We start from the raw sequence: 25090 nt of genomic DNA on the forward strand, positions 1-25090 counted from the left end.
GTCACAACTCAGAACGAGAGTTACCTAGAGGGTCGGCTGCACAAAGAGAGCTAATGAAACATTAGCTTAAAAACTGAATAGTTAAACCTGTCAGATGCTTTAAGTTCAGAAAAATTTTTACTACTATCTTTCTAAGGCCAAAAAGTTATTTACTTTTTCAATTTGTTAGAGGTCAATCTTTCGTGTTAAAAAGAAGTCCATAATTTAGAATATGCCTTGCCAGAGTACAAATCCTCTCAACCTAGAAAATTACAAAAGATTTGATTGTAACTTGTGCATGGCATGCCCATTTTCTTACCAATAAGGCTTTCAGATGCTATTTTAGTCTGTCAGGGACCCTCACTGACAGCTCACAGGCTTTAAAAAGTTATTCACTTGAAAAACACTCAGGTCACTTGCAATTACTTACGCTTTTTCTGTTCCATAGCTCTTATAGTCAATAGCAGCTGAAACGCCAACCACTGTGGCAGGAAACAAGTAACCGGCAACATAGTAATATTTCTTCCTTGAATATTCACTTTCAAAAACTTCAACTAACATCAGATAGAGCTGCACACCTTCTAGGCACATCCAAGCAAAAGCAGCCAGAAAGAAAAAGTGTAGAAGTCCTGCAAATATTGGGCATGCTATCTATAAAGGAAAGAAGCAAAAAACACAAGAGAATACGGGAATATAAACAGCCCACTCTAAAACTAAACAATATTCACCAATACTACTCACTACTGTCTTTAAGATATACCAGTATTTAGAGAAAATACTGCTTCTTAAAAATTTTTTTTTCCATAAATGAAAATACTGCCAAATTTGGCTTAATGCTTATGGAGTGTAATGCTAGGTGTACTAGAAATATCATCATTGTAAGACATTATTATTTAAAGCAAAGTAAGTGCAAATAAGAAAACATATTAATTTCTCTTCCAGAACTATTCATTTTTATATCTGAATATTCTACTTGTAGATAAGTTGCTTTACAAATCTTTAGAACAGTTGTTTCCAAATATATTATTTCTATTTTCTTCTACTACAGAATTTTTTAAAATTTGCTTTAATGATAAATATCCCAGCTCTAATTACTTAACATCATTTTCTTGTTATACATGGAACATTCTCAAATTCATCCCAGTGCAGATGAATACAGAGTAAAGCATTAACTAATTATTAAGTTCTCTTTGTGACACTGAGACCTCATGATGGTGAATAAATTGCTCAGAATATGAGGAAATGATCACTGGTTAGAATGACTATGTAAACAAAATGAAAAATTTAAAAATCGGATCTTTTCATTTTAGCATACCCAGCATTCTTCTATTCAAATTACGTGTTTTAATAACAACCCAGAAAAATGCAACTGTACCTTAATACAAGAAATGAATTAACTCATAATAATATTACTTAATGATTGGGTTGTGTTTTATTACAAATTATCCTTCAGTATTGCCATGTCAATTATTGTAAGTTACAAGGTCAAATATTAACAGCAGCATATGTGGATACACCTGTTATAATAATAATTCTCAGAGATCCAAGGTCAACAAACAGAAGGAGTACTTACCATGTATTTTGTCTTATCAATGCCTATTAGGAAAATAAATTCAGCAATGAAAAGGTTGATACAAAGGTTCTTGTGAATTGTATTACGGTCACTCTGTAGACCACGGAAAAAGCAGAAGGTGAAGATGCAGATAGCCAGACAAACAAGGGAAATGACAATTCCCACCCAGGTGATGACTGTAAGAAGTAATTCGTGAACTCCATCTTTGTACTGAAAATTAAAAAAATGAGGAACTTTAGTATTCCTGCATTACATTAACTAAGGGTAAGATAGGTTTCACATGTGATAGCTCAACTTTTAATACTAAACTCTCTGAATATTCATGTGTGTTCAAACAGGGCTCAATACTAAAAAAAAAAAAATTACGATCATATAACAGAGTTCAATATTATCTTATTGATTTTTATATTCAAAGAATGATCTATGAAAGTAGATTTTACCTAGAAAATTATGACCACAATAATTACTTACATAAACATACAGAAAACATTTTACAACAGATTAAAGACTACTTAGTTATTTCAAAATAATTGGCATTTTAATGACTTGCCAGGCTAACAAGTAGTCAAATTTTAAGTTTCTCCTTGAGTTTTTATATTATATATATATATATATATATATATATACACTAAAAGTTAAGCACATAATAGATCTGAGAGCTTTCATGTTATAGTTCTTAAATAGTTTTATCTCCTGGCTTATGTTCTCTTAATCACAAGAAGAAATGAATACTAAGAAATATTCCGGAAGCCATTCTGATCTTTCAAAATCTGCAGTCTGGCACAGTGTGCAAAGTCGTTAGGAAATTTAAAACAAAAGTTTTGAAATGAGATTCAAACATTCAAGATGGTGAGGGCATGTTAAACTTTAGAGCCTTCTGTCTCTTTCGCATAACCTATTGCTGTTCATTTTTTAAATCCCTGACAGCCTCTGCCTGACACCTGCCCAAAGGGAAAAACTTAGAACGAGTCTATAAAGCACATGATTTTGAGATGTAGCAATAAATATAGTGCCAAGACTTCCTAAAATATATGGACAATGTAAAAGCAATTAGAAATCCACATTACTTTGTTTGCTTTTTAGTTACGATAAACACCCAAAGAAGGGACTACTACACAAGCTGTTTTGAATCTCTGAGGTTTTTCTCTGCTACTAATTAGAAGTGCAAATACTTACTGAAATTTTCCTGTGGGCCATGAGAATTGCAAAATTGGTTAGGTGGCTGCACGCACACGTTGTACGAGTTTTATTAGTGTCAACCAGCTTGCAGCCCTGGGTAGACCAATATCCCATCATAGTTCTCTCTGAGTAGTTCCAGAAGGAGCAGTTTGCATTGAAATAATTGTCAGGCTGGGAAATAAAATGACAAGGTAAAATTAGGATTTTACACTCTAAGATGGCAATAGCCATTGTTTAATATGTGTAAAAGGTAATTTAGATTAAACTTTTCATGTTTCGGACTATAAAGTTTTTCATCAGCAGAACTGTAGACTATGTTATACAAGGCAGATATCTAACTTAAAAGGGGCTTTATAGTCCAAAACACTCTAAAGTGTACTCTAAATTACCAAAGACCCATTTTACACAATTACAATTTCCATCTTATGATTTTACATACTGATGGTCCATCAGAATCATTTTTTTTTTCTTTTCTGACAAAATTAAAGCCATGAATTTGTTCTGAGAAAATTCTGTAAGGACCAAGTGTTTTAAAATCTATTTTGTTTGGGGCCCATTTTTGCTCTAAATGACCCAATAGGGACAATTTGAATCCTGTAGTTAGTATGTCAAGCTCTTAAGAGAGTGAAGCAACTGCAGAAGATATAAGAAGAGAATAGCCACACAAATGTATTGTTCACTAATGAATTCTGGAGATTCACGTGGCTATCTATGGGCACTTTTTCTCTCTACTATAACAACAGCCAAATTCTGCAGACAATCTTCCAACACAGTGTTTTTAGCTACCAACTTGCATTCTAAGGCACAGCAGAGGAATCGCATCTCTTCGACTCTATATTTTTAAAAACACAGGGCTTGATAACAATTGTGTTTATATGATCTGTAAACAAACAAACAAACCAAAAAGACCTGTCATACTAAAAAGGCAGAGCTATCGTGCTGCTAGGGTAACAGTTAATTTTCATTCTAAAACAAATTATAGTCATTTACATTTTCCTGTTGATTACTGAATTAGCTTTCATTAAGAATACACTTAAATTCTAATAATCACTGAACCAGGCTCATTTAATTTTACGTTCACAGACTTAAATAAACTTGTGTCTCTGACCTAGTCCAACATTTGAAATTCAAATGGGAAGGCCTTTTCTTTCCTCTCTGCCACTTCCCCATTCCCCCTCTCTCTATCTCTAGCATGTTAGTTTTGCTTTCCTTCCTCACTGGTTTTATAATTTTCCACTACTTCATTAGCATACATAACTTACATCAATGTGTGGTAGGGTAAAAAGCACAGGATCTGTCAAGTATACTCGGCTGGATTCTTTATTGATTGAAACTGAAATGACATGGGAATTCACTGCAATGGTGCTATTTCGACCGATAAAGTCAGCACCCAGTTTTATGGTTGCATTTTCTGTACTAAGGAACTGTCCCAGACTCCGGTAAATGATGAACACCAACTTTGCAAGACCTAGGAAGGTAAAAAGTCATATGTCTTTACAGAAAATATGCTTCTGAATAAGATGAGATACAATAAAATAAGAATAAAATGAAACAAATCCTTATGGAATCTTTATTCAGATTAAGTTTACTGGGAAAGAGAAGGCATTACTTTAAATCTGCTTATAAATGCTAAGCTGTAATTGTTATATTAGGAGTCAAACACTCAGTATTTTAGAATTAATAGGTTTAACTGAACAAAAACCCTATCAATTTTTAAAAGACTTTGTTCCATCTTACCATTCCTGCTGTTCTGTTTGACGGTATTCGCAGAGAGTTGGATTGAGCTGCCTGCCCCTTTGATGCCCAGAGGAAATTTGAAGTCTTGGACCTGTCCTTCTGTACTGAGCACTGCAACTTCCAGAACTGGATAAGGCAGAAGATAAAGGAGGGGGAAAAATGGGGTATTCTCTAAATTCAACTACAAAGAGGCAAATGATAATTGCAAAGAAACCACTGTTTTCCTTTTTTTCTACGTAAAAAACTTTAGTGTCCAAGTCCAACAAAATCATGAACAAACAACTTATTCTAAGAGGTCTTAAACTTTACTACTCTAAAAATTTTGGTGTAAGCATTTTAACATTTTCTTCATAGTTTTATATCTTTTGTCAACTAATTCCAGTCTTTTAGCCTACGAATATGAGTGTCGGATTTATAGTACACGACTATCAAAGTTTCATTTAAATCATTAAGTTAAACAAAAATATTTCAAAATGATTTTTGACTCTATGTTAAGTAATTTTCAACGACCATCACTTGGTAATGGTAAAACAAAATACGAACTATAAATGTGAAGCCTTTATTGCATGTAGACATCTAGTTCTATGTATATAACACATTTTAATACATAAGATTACATAGATCAACTTTGCAGTAATAGGTTTTCTCTGGTTTCTAAAAGTAGGGAGCTCAGCATAGCATTATTCAAGAGAAAATGTCTGGCATTATGTTCAAACTTCCCATTAATTCTCACTAGCAATGATCAATTTTTACATATTCAAGTTGGGCAAAATAGGACCTGTGGGCCAAATCTGGCCTGCCACTTGTTTGGGTAAATTAAGTTTTACTGGGACACAGCCATGATTACCCATGAACATAGTGTCTATGGCTGTTAAGTATTTGCAGCTTAGACCACATAGCCTGCAAAGTTTAAAATGTGTACTACTTGGACTTTTATAGAAAAAGTTTGCTAACCACTACAGTATAATCCAAAGTTCAAAAATTCAAATGAAGTAGCAACACTGGAAAACATGTAAGAAAAACAAGACAATGCATAAACATTAAGAACATTTATGTGATCAACAAGACCAATGTTGTTTAACTTTGTTTAAAAAATACAATAGTAACATCTTCAACATAAATGCTGTCTACTGTAACTCCAATAAAGACTGCAATACTTTATATCAGCATATGATTATTTAAAAGAATGAAAAAGCATCATTGTTTCCACTAAAGAAAACTATTTCATATTAGTAATTAGAATGTGCCATTTATTGATGAAATGAGAGGAACTGGATGAAAATTTTTCATTTCAGTATTTGAATTTTAAAAAGTAACACATAATTCAATAAATACAGTCCATACATTTTCCTCTGAATTTCACCCTCTCTGATGGCATATACCCTTGAATAGCTATTTCTATACTTAGACAAACATGTGTCTAAGTGTTGTATGTGCCATGCGTGTGCACGCACACACACACACACACACACACACACACACACACACACGAGTATAATGAATTCACCCACTCTCTTTTTAGCAAAATGGACTCATACCATTACAGAGTAACTCTTGGATGCTATTTTTTAAAAATCTTTCTCAACTTTGTTTTGCAAAATACATACAGATTCAGCTGTAAATATGAAATCATAACATTGGAAATTTTTATAAGCTATGAGACCACATGTCAAGCACCTGAAATATAAGTTTATAATGAGAGTCATATAACTCCTAGAATTTTATCAGCTGCAGAAGCTGGTAGAGATACTTTGCTTAGAAATTTTAAGCAGGTGGGTAGGTGGATGATCACCTGTCCTCATAACAGATTCCATGTTTGTGGGTAGTGGGTGAAGGGAATGAGTGACAAAAATATAAATTTAATATATACCTCTCTCTTCTTCACACTAAAAGGGGTTCTCAATTATTAATTATTCTTAAAACAAGACAGAAGACAGGGTAAAAAAAGGAAATCCTTTAAGTTTTCAGTAAATTTTCCAAATATAGATACACATGTACAAAGACTTAATTTCATTCAACAAATATTTACTTATTAAAGTTTAAAATCATGTCCATAGTAAAAAATTAATAATTTGAATTTTTAAAAACAGGATCATTAATATAGATCTTAGTAGAGATGCAACAATCAACTTTATACTATAAATAAATAAATAAACAGACAGACAAAAGGGAAAATTTTCTTGAAACACAAAACTGACTTAAATAAATAGAAACCCCAATACTTTATGACCGTTTAAGAAAATGAACTCATGGTTAAATATATACTGAATCTTTAACAAACTGCTCCAGTGAATATAAGAGAATGTTTTTCAACTCATTTCACAAAACTAATATATACTCTTGATGCATAGAACAGTAAAAGGAGAGAAATTATAGGATATCCTCACTTATTTAAAGTATGTAAAAATAGTTAATAAATTATATATACACTTTAAATATAATATCCTGAACAAACTGAGTTTAACTCAAAAAGGCATATAGAAATTAATGCATTAGAAAATATATTAATGTCTTTAACCAAATTATGAAATTAAATAAGAAAAATATTAACAGAAAGAATTCAACAAATTTCAACACTCATTCAGTATAAAAAATCTTTATGAAACAGTAAGAATAAAAGAAAAATTCCTTGCCTAGATAAAGGTTTTGTTATCAGGTAATGGTTACGTATCCAAACTTACAGAAAAAAATGATGCAAAACTCTAAAAGCAATTTTTTTAAAGTCAGGATCATTCCTATCACAAGTTTTATTTAGCACTGTACTGAAGGACCTAGCTAAGGCAGTAATTCAAGAAAAATAAAAGGTACAAAGACTGGGAGGAAAAAGCAATGTGTTCATTATTTATAGAAAATATACTTAACTACATAGTAATGGGCAGGAGACTCTATAATATCAGAAGGAAAAGAATTTAGCAAGTCTGCAATCAGCAAAATCAACTGTACACCAATCAGCAAACAATTGGAATATGTTTTTTTTTTATTTATTTATTTTTTTTTTGCGGTACGTGGGCCTCCCACTGCTGTGGCCTCTCCCGTTGCGCAGCACAGGATCCGGACGCGCAGGCTCAGCGGCCATGGCTCACGGGCCCAGCCGCTCCGCGGCATGTGGGATCCTCCCGGACTGGGGCACGAACCCATGTCCCCTGCATCGGCAGGACTCTCAACCACTGCACCACCAGGGAAGCCCCGGAATATGTAATTTTTAAAAAATACTATTCACAATAAAAATTAGTGTATGTTTCCTAGGAATACGCCTAATTGAAAAAGTACAAGACATTACTGGGAAAAATATAGAACTTAGAAAACCTAACAACAGATGGAGAATTCTATCATGGCCCAATCTGGGAGAACTCAACAGATAAATCTGTGACACTTCGTTCAAAATCTATCTACAAACTCAGTCTAATTCTAATAAAAATTCCAACAAGATTTCTTTGAGTATGTGGAACTTGACAAGACGATTTTAAAATGCACATGGAAGAGACATGCCGAATAGCAGCCCAGAGGAATCTGATTCCTCAAGAAGCAGGGTTGAAAGGACTCACCAGATATTAATAGTATTGAAACAAAAACAAAAGCAACAATGTAAAACAGACACTCCCAACATGTACAGGAACTTGATATATGACAGAGATATCTTTACAAACCACTGGGGACAGGAATGGCTTGTGCACTGAAAGTGCTGAAACAACTGATTATCTGTATAGAAAAAAATGAAATTAGTTCCCTCATTAATATTATAAACAAAATAAATTTCAGGTTGGATTAAAAACATAAATGTAAAAAGGCAAAGCTTTATCATTTCTAAAGAAAGTATAAAATCTTTATCACTGCAAAGTAGAGAAAAATTTCTTGATCAGGGGACAAAAACCACCCCCCCAAAACACTATAGTTTTTAAACAAGATCCCAAAAGTGTCCATCCTAAAAGAAAGGATTGATAATTTGAGTTCATTATTCCGTAAAACAAAAGATTAATAAACAAGGTACAAAAGAGAAGGCACAGACAGAATAACCATTTGCAAACTATATAATCTTCAAAGAGTTAGTTTCCAGAATGCATTACCTACATAGAAAGAGATAGACAGGAAAAAATTGTGGACAAGAAATTCACAGGAGAGAAAATTAAAATACCCAATAAATGAATTAAATAATCAGGGAACTGCAAATAATGAGATCAATTCAAATCTATTAGAATGACAAAATTTATGTCAATAATAAAGTGTTGACAAAGAGAGTGACGGGGAACAATGATATTACTGGTGAGAATGTAAATTGGTAAAACAACATTAGAAAGCAACGTGGCAGTATTTAGTAAAGTTAAACATGGGCATGCTCTACCACTCAAAAACTATTTCTAGGTTGTGTGTGTGTGCACGCATATATATCTTGAAAGTCACAAATGTATGAGTAAGAGGCATATAAAAACTTTCACCACAGTTTTCATAATATCAGCAAAAAAGTGTAAGCCACTAAAATATCTATCACAGGCATAGTTAAATAATTGTGCATTCTTAGAGCAAATGAATGAACTAGAGATGCACATATCAATGTGCATAAATATGAAAAATATAATGGCAAGGGAAAATTATACAATTACATTTATAGTGTGAAATCATTAACATTAAAGACATGAAAAATAACAGTTAAATGTACATACCTGTAGAGCAAAAATAAATAAATAAAAGCTTACTAATGCTAACAAAGTAAGAATGATGGTTACCCTCTTCTTCATCTGATCAGGAAGGAGGGGACCCAGGGGATGTCCAGATTATATATACCTATTTCTTTTCCCCAAAACCTGAAGCAAATATGGTAAAATGCTAAGATGTGGCTCAGTGGGTGACTGCTACACAGATGTTTATGATTTTCTCTATACTTTTGTATAGCCGACATAATATATGTTTTGTTCAACAGATTTCCTGAAAGTGAACACACGTGATTCATAGAAGAGCCACCCAGAGCCTCACTCACAGCCAGTGCTGAAGATGGGATTTTAATATATTTCTCTGTCCTTCTGTTTGTCAAATTCATCACTGAGTAGTGGCTGCAGTGAGAGGAAAGGGGAAGAAAAGTAATACAGTGTACAATCGAAAAACTAGGACCTCTGCCAGCAGACCCGCAGTGTACTAGGTTCCATCAGCCTGCGTCCCGGGGTAAAAGCAACATGGAGCCAACTGAAGATGGCAGGGAGCAAAGCAAAGCTAAGCCTCAGGTGACATGGAGTAAAGCAGTCATAAACTTTGTTGTTGAGAGCTGCCGTGACTTTAGGGTTTTTGTTACTGCAGTATAACTAAGCTTAAATTGAGGTATACAATCAAGCTGGCTGCTAAGCCCATTGGGAAAATAAATGATAGGGAATTTTATTATGCTGGATTAGGCTGATAATAACTAAACCACATAATCAATCTTAAGATCACAAAGAACGACAATCAAACATGATGTGCTTCTTTTCATAAGCTGCAACAGAAAGTATTGGAGGGTGGTATTTAAACCTGGGGTTATTAGACCAGCCAAAGAACCTCGAAGGGTAGATGGAAAACTCTTCCTTTCCAGTAAGAGCAATGCATCAGTCAAATGTACAACATGAACTTGTTTGTATCCTGGTTAAACAAATTAGGTATTAACAAATTTACAAAAATCAAATAACTGAAATCCCCTTTTTATCTTTCCTGTTTTTGATTTTTTTTTTAAAATATGAGAATGGCTTGTTTTTTTTTAAAGTCTAAGATACATATTAAAGTATTTAAAGTAATAATATAATATTAGGGTTTGCTTTAATAATACAATGGTGAGAGGAATAAGTGAAACAGGATTGGCTAGATGTTGTTGAAGCTGGGTAATGAGGATTTTTTATCAAAATTAAAAACTTCTGCTTCTCTCAAGATATCATTAAGAAAATAGAATGAAAAGTCACATGCTGAGTGACTATATATTCAGAATACATATATGAGACAAAAGATTTGTATCAGGAATATAGAAATAATCTTTATAATCCAATAATAAAACAAAGAACTCAAAATGGGAAAAATCAGATACTTCACAAAAAGATATATGAATGGCCAATAAGAACATGAAAAGTTGGAACAGTTTTCAGCAAAACATAACTTTGCAACCATACAAATGCAAAATAAAACCAAAATGAGATTCCACTACAAACCACTAAAACGGCTAAAATTTAAAAAGACATTTGAAAAGACAATTGTAAATGCTGGTGAGGATGTGAAGCAACTGGAACTCTAATTGCTATTAGGAATATAAAATGGTACAATCACTTGGGAAAATAGCAGCTTTACTAATAACAGTCAAAAAGTGGGAATGACCTAAATGTATAAATAGATATACAAATAGTGTTGTGCCCTTATAATGGAAATTCAGCAATAAAATGGACAGACTTACTGATGTTGGCACCAACATAGATGAATCTCAATAACATTATACTGTGTAAAAGAGGCCAGATCAAAAGGAGTATATAGTCTATGATAGCATTCAACAGAAGGTCTAGAAAAAGTAAAACTAAACTATAGTGACATAAAGCAGATCAGTGGTTGCCTGGGGCTGGGGGTATAACAAGACTGACCGACAAAGATTATAAAGGACCCTTTTGAGGTGGCTGAAATACTGACCATGCTGTTGGTTAAATGGGTGTACATTTGTCAAATCTCATCAAAGAGTGCCATTAAAACAGCTGCTCTTATTGTATATAAATTATACCTCAAAGTTGATTTTAAAAAGCTATAATCAGGTATAATTATAACATATAATTATACCATTTTACGAGGTCATGTATAAGGGTAAATCATACAATCAAGTGAAAATAAGGATTCAAGGAGAAACCACTAAGGAGGAGAATGAAATTGTCTTAATAATCAAAGATACTGTATCCACACCCTAAATTTAGATGAGAACATAAAGTGAAGACATAAAGGGATAATGGGCTATTTTAGTTCTCATGTCTAAAAAGAGAACAAGTCCTAGGAAAAAGTTGAATCTTGAATGCCATATTAAATTACAGATATTATTTTTCACAAAATTGTGAAATAAAAGACATGGAAATATATTGGAATATGTAAAATGGCCTTCATATAGATAATTCTTGGGTAATAAATACATGCATACATTAAGTTCAGGGCATTATTTTTGAGAAGGCAGTAAAATGTGTACTATACGCTATGAGAATCTCTACCCACAATGTTCTTTCTTTAATTAAAATTTTTTTAAAAACCAGTGTAAAGGATAAACATTTAGAACTCTGAAAAACACAAGTATCAGGGAAAAAATATTCCTGGCCATTCTCAAACTGAGATAAAAATATCTCAGACATATAATAATAAAGTGTTCTGCATACGTAAAGCCGGTGGGAGCAGAGGATGTTGACCTGCCCTATCAAAATTTCTTTGCACTCTTGGAAGGAGCTTAAATGGGAAATTTTATGTTTTTTGGTTGCTTTTAAAATAGCCTTCAGAAGATTTAGAAAACAAATTGAGGTCACAACACAACACTTTAAACAATACTTTTTATGACTTATCTTCTGAGACAATCAAGTCCACACTCCTTTACCTTACAGGTACGTCCCTGGAAACATTTGAGAAGAATTGTTTAATGCGTATGTTAGGAATTTTATTAGACTACTAAATAAATTAAACCTCAAAATAACAAAAGCTTTAGACATAAAATAGGAGCTTTATTCACTGTCTATTCCTACTAAGCTATGGTAGAATATCACTTTCCTTATGACTGGTCTCCCACATTAAAGCAGGCCAAATTATTTTGATTTCACTTAAAGTTATTATTTGTCATTTCAAAACCTCATAAAGTAAATAAAAACATGATTTTAATATACCTTTTTTCCTAAAAACTCAGTTATTTAAAATAAGCTTAAGGCTCAGTTATTTAAAATAAGCTTAAGCTTAAATCCAGGTATCATAATCTGATAGATGTCTATTTCTCCTATACACCTTGTTTCTCTGTATTTTTAAATAAAAGTCTCATACTTAGGTAGGCACAATAAGGCAATAAGATATGGCATTCCAGATAGCAAAACTTCATTCAATATCTGCTGCTCCAATGCACTCTTTCGATGGAAAAGTAGTCTGTGTTCCCTTTGGTTTTTTTTTTACATTTATGCTGTGGAAATTTTTTTACTTTACTAAGGGATACTAAAATTTCATTCGAGCTCAACCCCACTGAATAACAATTCTAAATCAGTCAAGCCTATATTAATATAATTTCACTGTACTTACAGTAGTACTTCTTTCAAATACCATCAAAAGTGAATTCCTACCTCTCACTGCCAGCATTTAAATTCTAAATGATGCTTCAAAACTATCCGCAGCTGTTTTACAGTCTATAAAGCATGGATATTCTGCTCTATGGGTGATGTAGTTCACTGACCACATTTTCACCTGAAAGCAGTTCTGTTTAATATAAATGTTTGGCTCAAATATCTGCGTGCCTAAAATATTTGGGAGAACGCATTTCAGAAAGTAATTTAACCTCATTAGGAACGTATTGTATAAAATGGAAAGGCATTCGCCACAGCTCCACAGCAAGCACTTTCATTACGTAAGCAATCCATATTCTTGCAGTTAAGTACTCTACACACTGTTTTCCTTTAATGATTTTTCAGTTGGAAAAAAACACCAACTTTTAAAAGACATAGGATAGATTTTGGCTTTTGCATTAATTTTATGAGTGTGATCAATAATATCTCTTATTAAGGGACAAAAATAATTGGACAAAATAGAAGTTTGGCACTGGGAAATAACTCACAAGACTCAATGGAAGCATTATTCTCTTAAACATCTATCTTCTAAATCAAAATTAAACCTGACAATAGATTCACTCACCAATATTTTCTGTGGGCATTGAGACCCTGGTTGGTTCTACGAGATTGTCAGCCAGGACAAAAGCTCCTTCTTCCAATGTATCCAGTAGCATTGTTGCAGTATGCGCTTGTTCAGAAGAATTCATGTGTTTCCATGATTCCAAAGCTTCAGGTCTCAGAAGGTTGTCCACTGTGTCAACAATTGCCTGCATCCATTAGAAAACTATCATTAGTTTTGACTACTTCTAGTACCAAGGTGATTTTCAACCACTGACTAGTGACAACTGTAATGTTTATCTGTCATGATGATTTACTCTTACGGAAGAACACCTGGACAACATATATGTGGCCAACTTGATGTCTGACCCTTTCAAAATAGAACTAGCTGAATATCAGTAGACTACTATTTGATTATAAAGACTAAGTATAAAGAGATGACTCGTTTCTGTTTATCTAATCATATTTCAATTGTTGCAAAGAAATAAAACCAGTGTCAGCTCTTAATCTGAGGTATTACCCCTACATGCATGGTCACTCCTCCATAAAACCTCAAGACTTAAATGTTCTAAATAGAAAACACTGGTGTCTCTAGAGTAGCCTAATACCTATGCTTGAAAATTAAACCATATTGTTTTTTGGAACCTGAACTAAAAATAATAACCAAAATTGTGCCTTATAACGTTGTCTACTTATTATCATTGGGAAAAAAACAAGGTGATTTCAAAGTGTATAAGTTATCTGTGAACATTTTCAACTCTTCCAATTGCCTGGCCAGCTAAAAAACACTCGAGAGTATACCTTAATTCATAAACAATCATCTGTTTTTAAGGAGATCAAGAGAACAGTCAAAATATTTAAAACCTATACTAATAATTTAAGAAAAACAGAAAGGCAAAGTAAAGTCTTAATAAATATCCAAGTTATAAATATTCCTACGTGTAGGTTTAGTTTATTACCATGTAAAACAACATTAAATAAAAATGTAACCCGGTCAGTTAAGCAATTGAAGGCAGGCTTTTGTACTGATACTTACTGTAGCTGTACACTGACTATGGCTTGGATAACTGAAATCACTGAGTTTATTTACTCTTTCCCATTTACCTAGCCATAATGTGTCATTAAGCCCAAATATCAATTGTTTTGATCTACTGATAATCACTGAGAAAAAAAAACACACTCTACAAAGAACAACAAAAATTGCTAGTTTGAGGTACTATATTGAAATGAGCACGGGGAAAAGTTGTTTGAGGCTACTGTCAGAGTTAAGATTAATTAGCTTAGTCCAACTTAATATCCTCGTTCTGTCTGCCACGTGAGCCACCACGACCTTCCTAGCAGGTAGAAGGTACTCGCAAGTGGCATTAAAGGCTTTTTTCTCTCTCTGATGGGAGATAGAATAGTCAAAATGCTCACACTGATACTGCTACAGCCATTAACTAGAATGGAACAGAAATTGGTCTGCTGAGGCCAGATTCATTAGTCACCAAGAAATACAGACTGGAGCCTCTAATCTAAGTTACAAATGAATCCTCTGTCACAAAGCAGGAACTCGCTTCATTTGCACAGTGTAAGTCAGCTTCTGATTTGTAACTTAAGGAGTTTTATTAGTTTTATCTGAACACAGAAGCTCACTTGAGACATACTGAACATGACACTGGTCAGAAATTAAGGTCATGCTGAAATTTACTACCTATACACATAACTCGCTGATGGCATGCTTTTATTAATTTGTAATGCTCCTTAGTTATTACTGGTTGTATTTTTCTAGTGGAATCAAAATGATCATTAGCCTAATCATATTCCTGAAGTAGTCTCCCTGCCAAAGAAAAAAAGCTATTCTATTCCCACTGAGATATATGTCCTGGGCAACATACTAATTATTACATTTCACACGTTAACTAATACCTTAAAGGTGAGCTGAAAATTTCCGTACAACAAATTCTATACACTTCAGTATCTATTTCTTTGCCCCCATTAAACAGGCTAATAAGGGACTTACAAAATATTACCACCTAAAAACAGACTTTCCCACTGCCTTTTCCTGTAAAGTTCTCAGATGCAGCAATGTCTATTACTCGTTAGTGAAATGCTGTTCTTTTTTTCTAGATCTTGCCAACTAAAACTGGTGAAGTCATATCTTTTGAATAATCTCTATTCTACAAAACTTACAAAGTTCTTTCGTTTTGTTTTCATACATATACAGATTAGTTCTTCAAGGTTTGATTGACTAGGAATATGGTCCCCAGATGAGTAGGGTTAGAAAGTAACCATCCCCAGCAAAAGGAACTTCTTTATTATTTGGATCTACCAAATAATTCCAAACTGTTTGGCATAATTCCAGTTAGCCTCACCATGTTTCCTATTTTACTTGGATATACCAGTGAGAAAAACTGGCTGCAGTGGACAAGGATTCTGAGCCAAACAGTGGCTTTCCGTTTCTATCATCTCGATAAAAACCAACATATAACATATATCGAGAGCACTGTCACATTATTTATATTTTATTTCTAGTAACCCATCCCCTTATCAACCTGATTCTAGAAATGACTCCAAAAAATTTCAAGACAAAGCCTGTTTCATTTAAGAGTACACCACAGAGATAAGAAAGCAGTGACTTTTTCATGCACATACATTATGACTACACAGTCTTTGATATGATAAACTGCCAGGAATATATCATAGCTGTTTCACTCAAGTTGTTTTTCAATCCACAGAGATGACAACAGGATATAACGAGACTTTATGATAACTTTCCAATTCAGAGGATATTTCATTAAAATTCTTGTATGTTTGGATGAATGGAAAAACAGCAAAAATTATAAAAATAAATTATTTGCTTATTCTGAGAGTAATATACCTGTGAAAAGCCAACATTTGTACAGCTGATATGGGGCACATTATATAATTATCAAAGACTGAAATACATTGGATCATGCAGCAAGATGATAAAGCGTAACAGGTAGCTGAAGAAGGGAGAAAGCAGGGTGACAGCACAGGGGAGATACCTTAAGGTAAGCCCTGCATGTCTTCTCTCGTTTTTGGAGCTTTTTAGTAAAAGAAAAGAAAATCAGGTTAGATTTTTATCTGTTGAAAATTGAGGAAAGAAGAAATCCTCAGAAATTAAGCTGGTGGTCCTGAGCTCAGCGTTTATTATGTACCGTAATCCTCTGGATTTGTGTGAGTCTATACTGATTGCCAAGATTGTGTATTCAGTTTTCAGCTGTATTTTACTAAACACGATAATCCAAAGTATCTTGATAAACCTAGAGACAAAGTATGTGATGAAAAGGAAGAAAAAAACCATAAAACCATTTCAGCCACAGATTTCGGATTCATATGAATTTCATATAAACACTTTACAGTGTGGTTAAAATAACTATCAAATTTTTGTCAAGGTAGGAAAAATTAGTAGCACTAACACACTATACTCCTAGCAAAGGAAACTTGTCCTTCTCTCAAAACCTACCACTGAAAACAGTATTTCAGTGGCTAACATTCCTATATGCATCACAATTTTCTTACAATCACAAGAGTTGACTGTATTAGTATATCAGTTGTGTAACAGAATCTCTCCTAGTGGGCCTTCCAAAGTGAGAGTACTGACCAAAACCAGGCAGATGACGTTTACCACCAACTAAAATCTCCCTCAGGTAATTAGCGTCATTTGGGGGGTGGGGATGGGTGTGCACGTTGCTCCTTTCCCAACTATAATTCTTTCTTGAGATATGAACCAAATTAGAAGTTCTGTTTCTATGCGTTTGTCCAGGGGGCCAAAAGTTAGGCAGTTAACTGCTGGAAGAATCCAGAGCAGCCATACAAAACATCTAATTGAAAACAACGGAAAATTTCTACCTACCTTGTTATAACTCCGTCCAGCTGAATCCTTTTCACTAGGTTTCAGTTCCTGCAGCTGCGCATCAAGAATGTCCACCAACTGCTCCATCAACCTCACTGAAGAACTCACGTCCCCAGCAAACACTGGCCCTTTGGTATGTTTAGCCAGTTCATTGGCAAGGCTAGCAGCGTTTTCTCCACTTCTGATCTGAAATGACAGTTTATATTATCTCAGTAAGATTTCTTGTTCTGTTTGTGGCTTCTTATTTTTTCCCCAAGTACCTTTGTTGTGGTGAGAAAAGTATTTGCAAATATGTCAAAATCTGCAACTGAGACCAATAATTTCTCTTCATTTCAGATGATTAAAGATTCTTAGATCCTCAAAAACATATACTTAATCAGACATTTTAAAGAAACAAAAGGTAAAAAAATCAGAAATCGTTTAAAAAATTTTTGAGATAGTTCTCTCATTTCACTGCAACCATTTAAAACTGCTATTTAAAAATCTTACTTATTTATTCCAATGATCCAAAAATTTAAGTGAAAATGTAATCAATATAATACTGAGGGCTATTATTATCTACTGCTTGCATTTTAGAAAGGTAGATGGCGAAGGAGAAACTAAAATGTCACTGCATTACAATGTAATATTAAAGTTACTAATGCCTTTTAAAGTCATTTTTCTTATTCTATCATAATCATCTGCAATATGAACATCTGCTTGCATTCTGTGGATTCAGTTGCAAATTAATGATACTTGATTTATTAGGCCAATACACTATTTGTCTTACAAACATCAAAAGAAACAGAACTAAATATGAATGAAATTAAGCAACTATGTACTCATTAAAAAGCTTAACATAGAAAACAGCATGCCCTAAAACATATGTAACTTTGAATAAATAGTTTACAGACAAAGCTATGCATAATTTTTTACTTTTACGCTGAACAAAGAGCAACGAAGCTGGTTTTAACATACAAAGTTAAATTATTTATGTTAGAAGTTAAAGCCCTTAATCACCAATGTGTATCATATTAAAAGGTTCCAACCAACCTTCTGAGCCAGCTGATTTACCCAGTGTGAGGTACAGTTGCTAAGATCGGGGCCCCTAGGGTTCCATGTTCCAGTGGAAAGCATGCAGAGATACGAGGCAGTTCCTACAACAGATGTAGAAAGCAACAATGAAATTGAAACCATTTTTTCTGCATGCATTCGGGAAATCAGCTATGATGATCCTACTCCGTGTGTTAAATTTTGAATAAACATTAATGGAAGTAGTTGACAATAACTGATGAAAAGTAGGGTATAATACAGACTATAAACAGTAAATATAAAGTCAGCACAGAAATATCAGACATTTACAGCAAACAAACAAAAAGCCCTTGATTTTCTTGGGACTCATCCAAAATGATACATTGCAATGAGAAAGACAGCTGTAAGGAAGCCTCACTAGAGAATCCATGGGCAAAAATCTCAGGCTTGACCTAGGTCTTTAAGAGGGAGAGAATTTAATTCAGTGCCTGACCTTAAATGACTTTTACAGTTTAAAAACCTTTAAGTTGTCTACATGTGCTATATTACCAAAGTAACAAAAACAACAATGAAGTTAGCTATCGTAAATATCTCTTTCCTCAAATAAAATCACTTCTGTGTAGTTCAGAACCTACTTAAAATAAGTTTTTGTTTGTTTGGTTTTTTTTTTTGCTGTACCCAGGACTTTCCCTGTTGTGGCCTCTCTCGTTGCGGAGCACAGGATCCGGACACACAGGCTCAGCGGCCATGGCTCACGGGCCCAGCCGCTCCGCGGCACGTGGGATCTTCCCGGACCGGGGGCACGAACCCGTGTCCCCTGCATCGGCAGGCGGACTCTCAACCACTGCGCCACCAGGGAAGCCCCTAAAATAAGTTTTAAAATGTATATATAGTATTTGACAGGAAATACCTCTCGTTCCCTTGGGACATGGTCGTTCAACCATCATTCCCCTTTGTGTCTGAGGCCACCTTATCCCCCTTGCGTCTAATGCTTCACAGAATCTCTCTGGCAGGGGAAAAATATTTGTTACAGGAGGAATTTTGGTTGTAGAAACTGCTGGAGGTGGTTTTGTCCCTTTGCTTCCTTCCTGAGATCCAGCTACAGTTGTGCTCATGGGGCCTTTCTGTGAAGGGCTTGTGGTTGATACTGTGGTTTTGAACATCTCAGCTGAAGAAGTTACTGTCACAGCTGTGGTAGGCACTACGGAAAAAAGATGAGTATGTTAATCTCAAACACACACTTGCACTCATATGTGAACGTGTACGCACGTGCACACACACACACACACACACACACACCCTACCCATCCAACTACCCCAAAACCAACAAAATGAGAAATTAATGAGAATATCCGTAGGGTGGGAGGAAGAATAAATCTCTTCATTTATTCCAATTTATTCATATTGTTGGCTAAGCGATGGCAGTTTAGGATTTACCATAGATTTTGCTCTATGACTCTAATTGTGCTAGGCTTACTTCTCAATGAAATATTTGATAATAAATTTTATGTACAATTTCATCATATATCATGTAACAGGAAATGAAGGGCAGTTTCATATAGAAAATTTCAATGTACATATCAAATACATTATGTCATATCAAATACATTTAGAAAAATCCGTTTCTTATATAAATTCATACTCTGAAACAATAAAATTCAAAGTATCAACAAAAGTCTAACCATTACATATAATTAGGACAATAGAAAATTTCAAGTCACCCACTCTGCATCTTGAAGGAAAACAAATACTGTAACATCTTTCCACCCAGCAGCCATTCTTGCTTGAGAGATTTTTGAGCATGCCTGATTAGATCCAAACAGAAGATAAGCTGGGCATGCTTGTGCTGTTTCAGTAAGGAAACATCTGAGGCTTCGACATTTTTACTTTTGAAAACTCAGGTATGAAAAAGAAACTACTTCTGGTCAGAGGTTACAATGCAATCTCATATCAAGATAACGGGTTCGATCAAATAATGCCTAATTTGAAAACAACCCTACATATCCTACTGACCTTTAACAGAGAGCATAAAAGGATTTAAAAATATAAAAGTGGATTTAAGCGTAGAAATTTTAAAATAAAAAAAATTTAAGGTTATTTTGGACTTCCAACATTACTTTTAAACTGTTGAATCCACTAGGTTAAAATAATAATGGAGCTTAATGTTTCCCTCATTAACACTTAATTTAAAAAAAAACAACAAAAATTCTGTCAGTAAAACTTTAATGGCACCATTTAAAATCTATTAGGTGATCACACTATAGTTTTATCAACATTTAGATTACTGGCTCTTAAGACCTTGTAAATATGATGCCTTAAATTTAAATTGAGTAGAGCAAACTAAAAATAACTATTTTTTAAAATAATCTTATAAAACATTTAATTTATGGCTTTGCTATACATAAAAAACAAATTAGAACATTAAAACTTCTTGGAAAACAAGTTCATATTATCACTGATAATATTAAGCTCTGGTCCATAAATAGTTTACATAATTCTGACTCTATGACAGAGTATGCTAAGTTTATCAGAAAAAGTAGTGTGTACTTGTTCCTAGTTCTTTAGTAGTGAGAAACTTCTTGTTATCGATAAGTGCAAGACACACTTTTTACACCCTTTTTTCATTCTATCACAAGAGAAACTTCTTAAGCAATGTTTTATTTCCAGGGCATCAGTTACTGACCATATGAGAGAAGCCTGTGTACATTAGCCAAGCATCATGCCTAGCCAGCTGCTGCAGAAACCTATTCAAACCTGTTTATCTTTTTCTGTAAAGCGCTTCCCTGACATCCTGTTAAACCTCGAAATTTTCTTTTGATTACAATGCAGCCAGGCTTTCAGTGCTTTCTCAATTAACATTTGTCAAAAGCATCACAATCTTTTGCAGAAGTGTCAAGTGAATGCTGCTGAATGAAATCTAAAAGCCGGGGGCGGGGGGGATCCGGAACAAAGAGAAAAGGGCAGAGCAAAATGGTTTAGTGCTACACCTTCTGATGTATCCCTTGACACTGTGCTAATTAGTACATATTTAATCACTGAAATATGTATTAACAATACTACAATTAGTGATCTGTTTGCTGAGCATCAGTAAAGATTCATAATAAGTGAGTGAAGGTAGGCAATAAAATGACTTCTATTAAATGCACAAAATTTCATGCAACATTCTATACCATATTTGCATGTGTCATTGATAATAAAATTTCATACCTTTTTACCTTTTGTTCATCAAAAGAAGTTTAAAGGGAAGCAACACATTCTTCAAAGGTAAACCAATGAAATATTGGGGTACCATGAAAATAAACATGAACGTCAACTTTAAGTGGCAAAATGAAACCCTTTAGGAGGACAACTATAAGATTTTGCAAGGCCAAAGCTTAACAACTTCAAGGAAAGCATTTTTTTCTAATGTTGAAGCTAGAAATGAAGAGGTATTTCTAAAAATTAATATTTCTTTCCCTAGGTGAAGACAGGTCACAACAGGGCACCCCATGATGATAAAAGCTTACACTTTATTCAGCATTTATGTACCAGATGCTGTGCTAATCACCATTCATGGATCATCAGATCATCTTATTTAATCCTTATCACAACCCCATGAAGTAGGCACTATGATTATCTTCCTTTTACAGAAGAGAAGACTGAGCCATGGAGGAGGTTAAGCAATTTGTTCAGGTTCACTTGTCCATACTCTTAAATGTTATGATCTTACTTTTCTAGATAAAAGATTTTCAGAGACTCTGGGAAAGTATGGCACCCTACTAAGCAATTTGCCCTTATTTTGGAGCATTTAACTGACACTGTGTTCTGCATAAATCTTTAAAAGAAGAAAAAATGTGGGAACATAAGATACTAAAGCAATAAAAAGTTTCGTAAGGAACCGTATGTGGCAAAAGGCTCAAAACTCAAGAATATCCTATAAATGGTAACAGAAAACATGGCAACTCACAATAGACTTATGTCATAAATCTAAACCCTACTTTGCAGAGCCTGTCCCAAAATTATCAGGTGCCATATCAAACACACAGATTAAATGACTTAACATTCTACCTACCATTTATTATTTGAGTACAGAGATGTAGAAACGGTGCCAATAATGCTAATAAACATATTTAATAGGTACCCATGAAAATTTCAACAAACACATACAGAATGATTCAATTTACTACGACAGTATTTACTAAGAACTTGCTAATTATCGCCAGCTTTTTCCTGTGTGAAAAGATTTTAAGGACAATATGGGTTGTTATTTCCCTCTTCCAAGTCCCAAAACTCACCCATTATTCACTGAATGAACTCCAGTTAGAGTGAGTCTGTAGCCTGGTAAGGCAAAAACTGCAGATTTATTAAATTTACCCTTATTCGATGTCTACAAACACCAATCATCTTTTAATTAGCATCCATTATCAGTGGGAAGATGTTTTAAGAAATATGTATTCTACACTGAACACTTCCTAAGTAATAGACCTAACTGGCTCTTGATAAAAAATTTCCCACATGTTGTTTAAGTGTCATACTTCATTATTACTCTAAGACAGATATTCAGAAACTGTCAACACTCAAGACACAATATTTTTCGATAATGTTTGGGATATCAAATCTGAAGACAGATTAAGTATATATATAAATCAATTCAGATTAAGACATAGAAAAGATATATATGATATATCTTAATATATGACTGAAATGGGATTTTTCTAAGCCCATTTTATAGAGAAAAAAAGTAAAAGAGGAAAAACAGACCTAGTTCAAGGAAATGGAGCAAATTAACTATGCCGAGATCACAAAAAGCTAAAAATTTAAAGAAAAAAAGAAAGATGTATTTGAAAACATTATCAAGGCCAAGCAATAATGTACTTGTGCTGTTAGGAATGAAAGGCTTGGATTTATAAATGGGGAAAAGTATTGAAGCTAATACAGTGAAACAGTCCACAATGAAAAATTATCCATTTTACAGCACAATGTACAGTTCAGCTATATACATGGTAGCAAAGCCAGTACATAAGACTTGCTGACAGTGGCTTACTGGTTTGACCTAAATGTATGAGCCACAATAGTTCTGCAATGCCCCATCTACATGCAGTTAGATAACAGCACATATCTTAGATGAGCGAGGCAGGAGTCTCTCTAAAAGCATTTGAAGGTAAATTATAAAGAGCACGTGAATAAGAGAATACAATTCAAACATCAGCAAGAAATTTAGGTCAGATAAAACTTTTTACCACTAAGGGTTTAATAAGGGGTCAATACAAATTTTCACTTTCTGAGAATATATAAGAATGGTTAACTATTTTGGATAACACAACACAGCTGTAGGAATGCAGTTACCACATATGGCTAAGTTTCTCATTTTCGAAGCTGGTAACTTTTTTCCAAAAAGCATCCAAATTATCAAAGATTCTTTCATCTGAAATGGATCAAGTTATTTACTAGAACATAAGCCACATGTGGAAAATGACATTTTTACTCATCTTGTATTTTATGAAGTACTCTGTGACAATCAGGGAGGCAATGATTCCTTGTTGAGCTGCATCTGTACTCAACTTTAGGTGCTGCCTGATTATGAATTTACATTTTTAAAATTTATTTTCTATTTTTTTCCAATGGAGGGAAAGAGATTTACTGCTACCCAAGATAAATTTAACAGCTGTGAGGGTAATACAGGTTACAAAAAAGATTAACACATGTATCTCCACAGTGTCAAATTTTGTCAATTACTGACCTTCTGCCTTTTACAAACCTATAGGATAAAGGAGAAGCATAGTACTAGCGTTTAGAAAAGCAACTGAGATATAGGAACCATCCCAAATTGCTAGCCTCAAGAGAAAAAAGGTCTGAATTTAAAAATAAAGAATACTATGACTATCAACAAAGATTTTTATGTCTTAACAGATTTCATTGTTGAAAATTTAACAATGGGACACTGCTGCAATTTTCACCCAACAAATTCTAGACATACATGAATTAGAGAAAAAGGGGGCTTATACTAAGTCATATGTCATTATTGCCCTTAAGTTAAGAAGAAAAATCACATATTTTTGTATTCTATAACTCAAATTAGAAATTCAATTACAAAAGGCTTCTGCTTTTGAGGTCCTAACCCTATGACAATATTTAGAACTTAGTAACATTATACCCTAAACTATGTGTGGGTGTATGTAATTGTGTTTAAGTGTGTGAATGTACACTACTTTAGCAGAAGAAAAAGATGTTAATTTATGTTCCACCTTGTTGAAGAGACTGATTTAGTCACTCCAAGGAACATTCTGGCTCCTACAATTTTGAAGTAACTCAATAATATGATAATTCTAATTAACTCAGAAAATTGAAATAATTCAGATCTTTAAAACACAAATAATATTGCTCAAATAGAAAAGACATAATAAGTGCAAGCTCTATAATAATATATTAAGAGGTCATTCTTCTATCTTCTACCTCATATGAGTATGAGGTAATCTTGCTTTAATGAAATATCCAAAACTTCATTTACCCTCAAAAACTGTTCACTGCAGAACTGAATTAACTTGCTAAACTAAAATATATTTCCAAAGATTTATAAAGTAATGATCCTACATAAAGATACCTGAAGAGAACACAAATCAAAAAATGCTAGTGGATTTGTCTTCATAAATCAACACTTGGGATCATTTAATGCTTAGTCCATGTGTAACAGTTAAAGTCACAGAAATACTGACCTAAAACAGTCACAAATTTATTGGGAAGTAAAAATGTGTTATTTTACATGATGATCTAGCAAGATGTTAGATGACTCCTTCTCCTACCCAGAGAGCAGAGGCCTAAACTTCAGAATACTTATGCCTGGCATTGTACATCAAGCCTAGCAATTCTCCTGGGACTTTCTAACAAAAATTTCCTTTAACCACTGGCGCCAAGAAGTTAAAAGGTCTGCACATAATCAATTCAGAAGTCAGG

The 25090-nt window shown here is 33.8% G+C and overlaps 1 protein-coding gene across 13 annotated transcripts in view; it reads right to left on the reverse strand.

The window, feature by feature from the left end:
* Window positions 1–25090, reverse strand: part of ADGRL2 (adhesion G protein-coupled receptor L2) — a 271627-nt gene that overhangs the window by 21150 nt on the left and 225387 nt on the right. For 8 of the 13 annotated variants that reach the window (XM_019919571.3, XM_073787967.1, XM_033864333.2 and 5 more), the window contains 10 exons: window positions 19071–19361; window positions 18182–18285; window positions 17150–17335; window positions 16299–16337; window positions 13316–13499; window positions 4469–4594; window positions 3994–4199; window positions 2729–2902; window positions 1553–1762; window positions 410–630 (listed from right to left, as the gene is read on the reverse strand). In XM_019919571.3, coding sequence (XP_019775130.1) covers window positions 410–630; window positions 1553–1762; window positions 2729–2902; window positions 3994–4199; window positions 4469–4594; window positions 13316–13499; window positions 16299–16337; window positions 17150–17335; window positions 18182–18285; window positions 19071–19361 — 1741 coding nt within the window. Of the gene's footprint in view, window positions 1–409; window positions 631–1552; window positions 1763–2728; window positions 2903–3993; window positions 4200–4468; window positions 4595–13307; window positions 13500–16298; window positions 16338–17149; window positions 17336–18181; window positions 18286–19070; window positions 19362–25090 lie in introns of those variants that run through there. The other 5 variants (XM_019919572.3, XM_019919578.3, XM_033864365.2 and 2 more) reach the window with 3 other exon arrangements.

The sequence above is a fragment of the Tursiops truncatus genome, chromosome 1 (assembly GCF_011762595.2).
Source record: "Tursiops truncatus isolate mTurTru1 chromosome 1, mTurTru1.mat.Y, whole genome shotgun sequence".
Lineage (NCBI taxonomy): Eukaryota > Metazoa > Chordata > Mammalia > Artiodactyla > Delphinidae > Tursiops > Tursiops truncatus.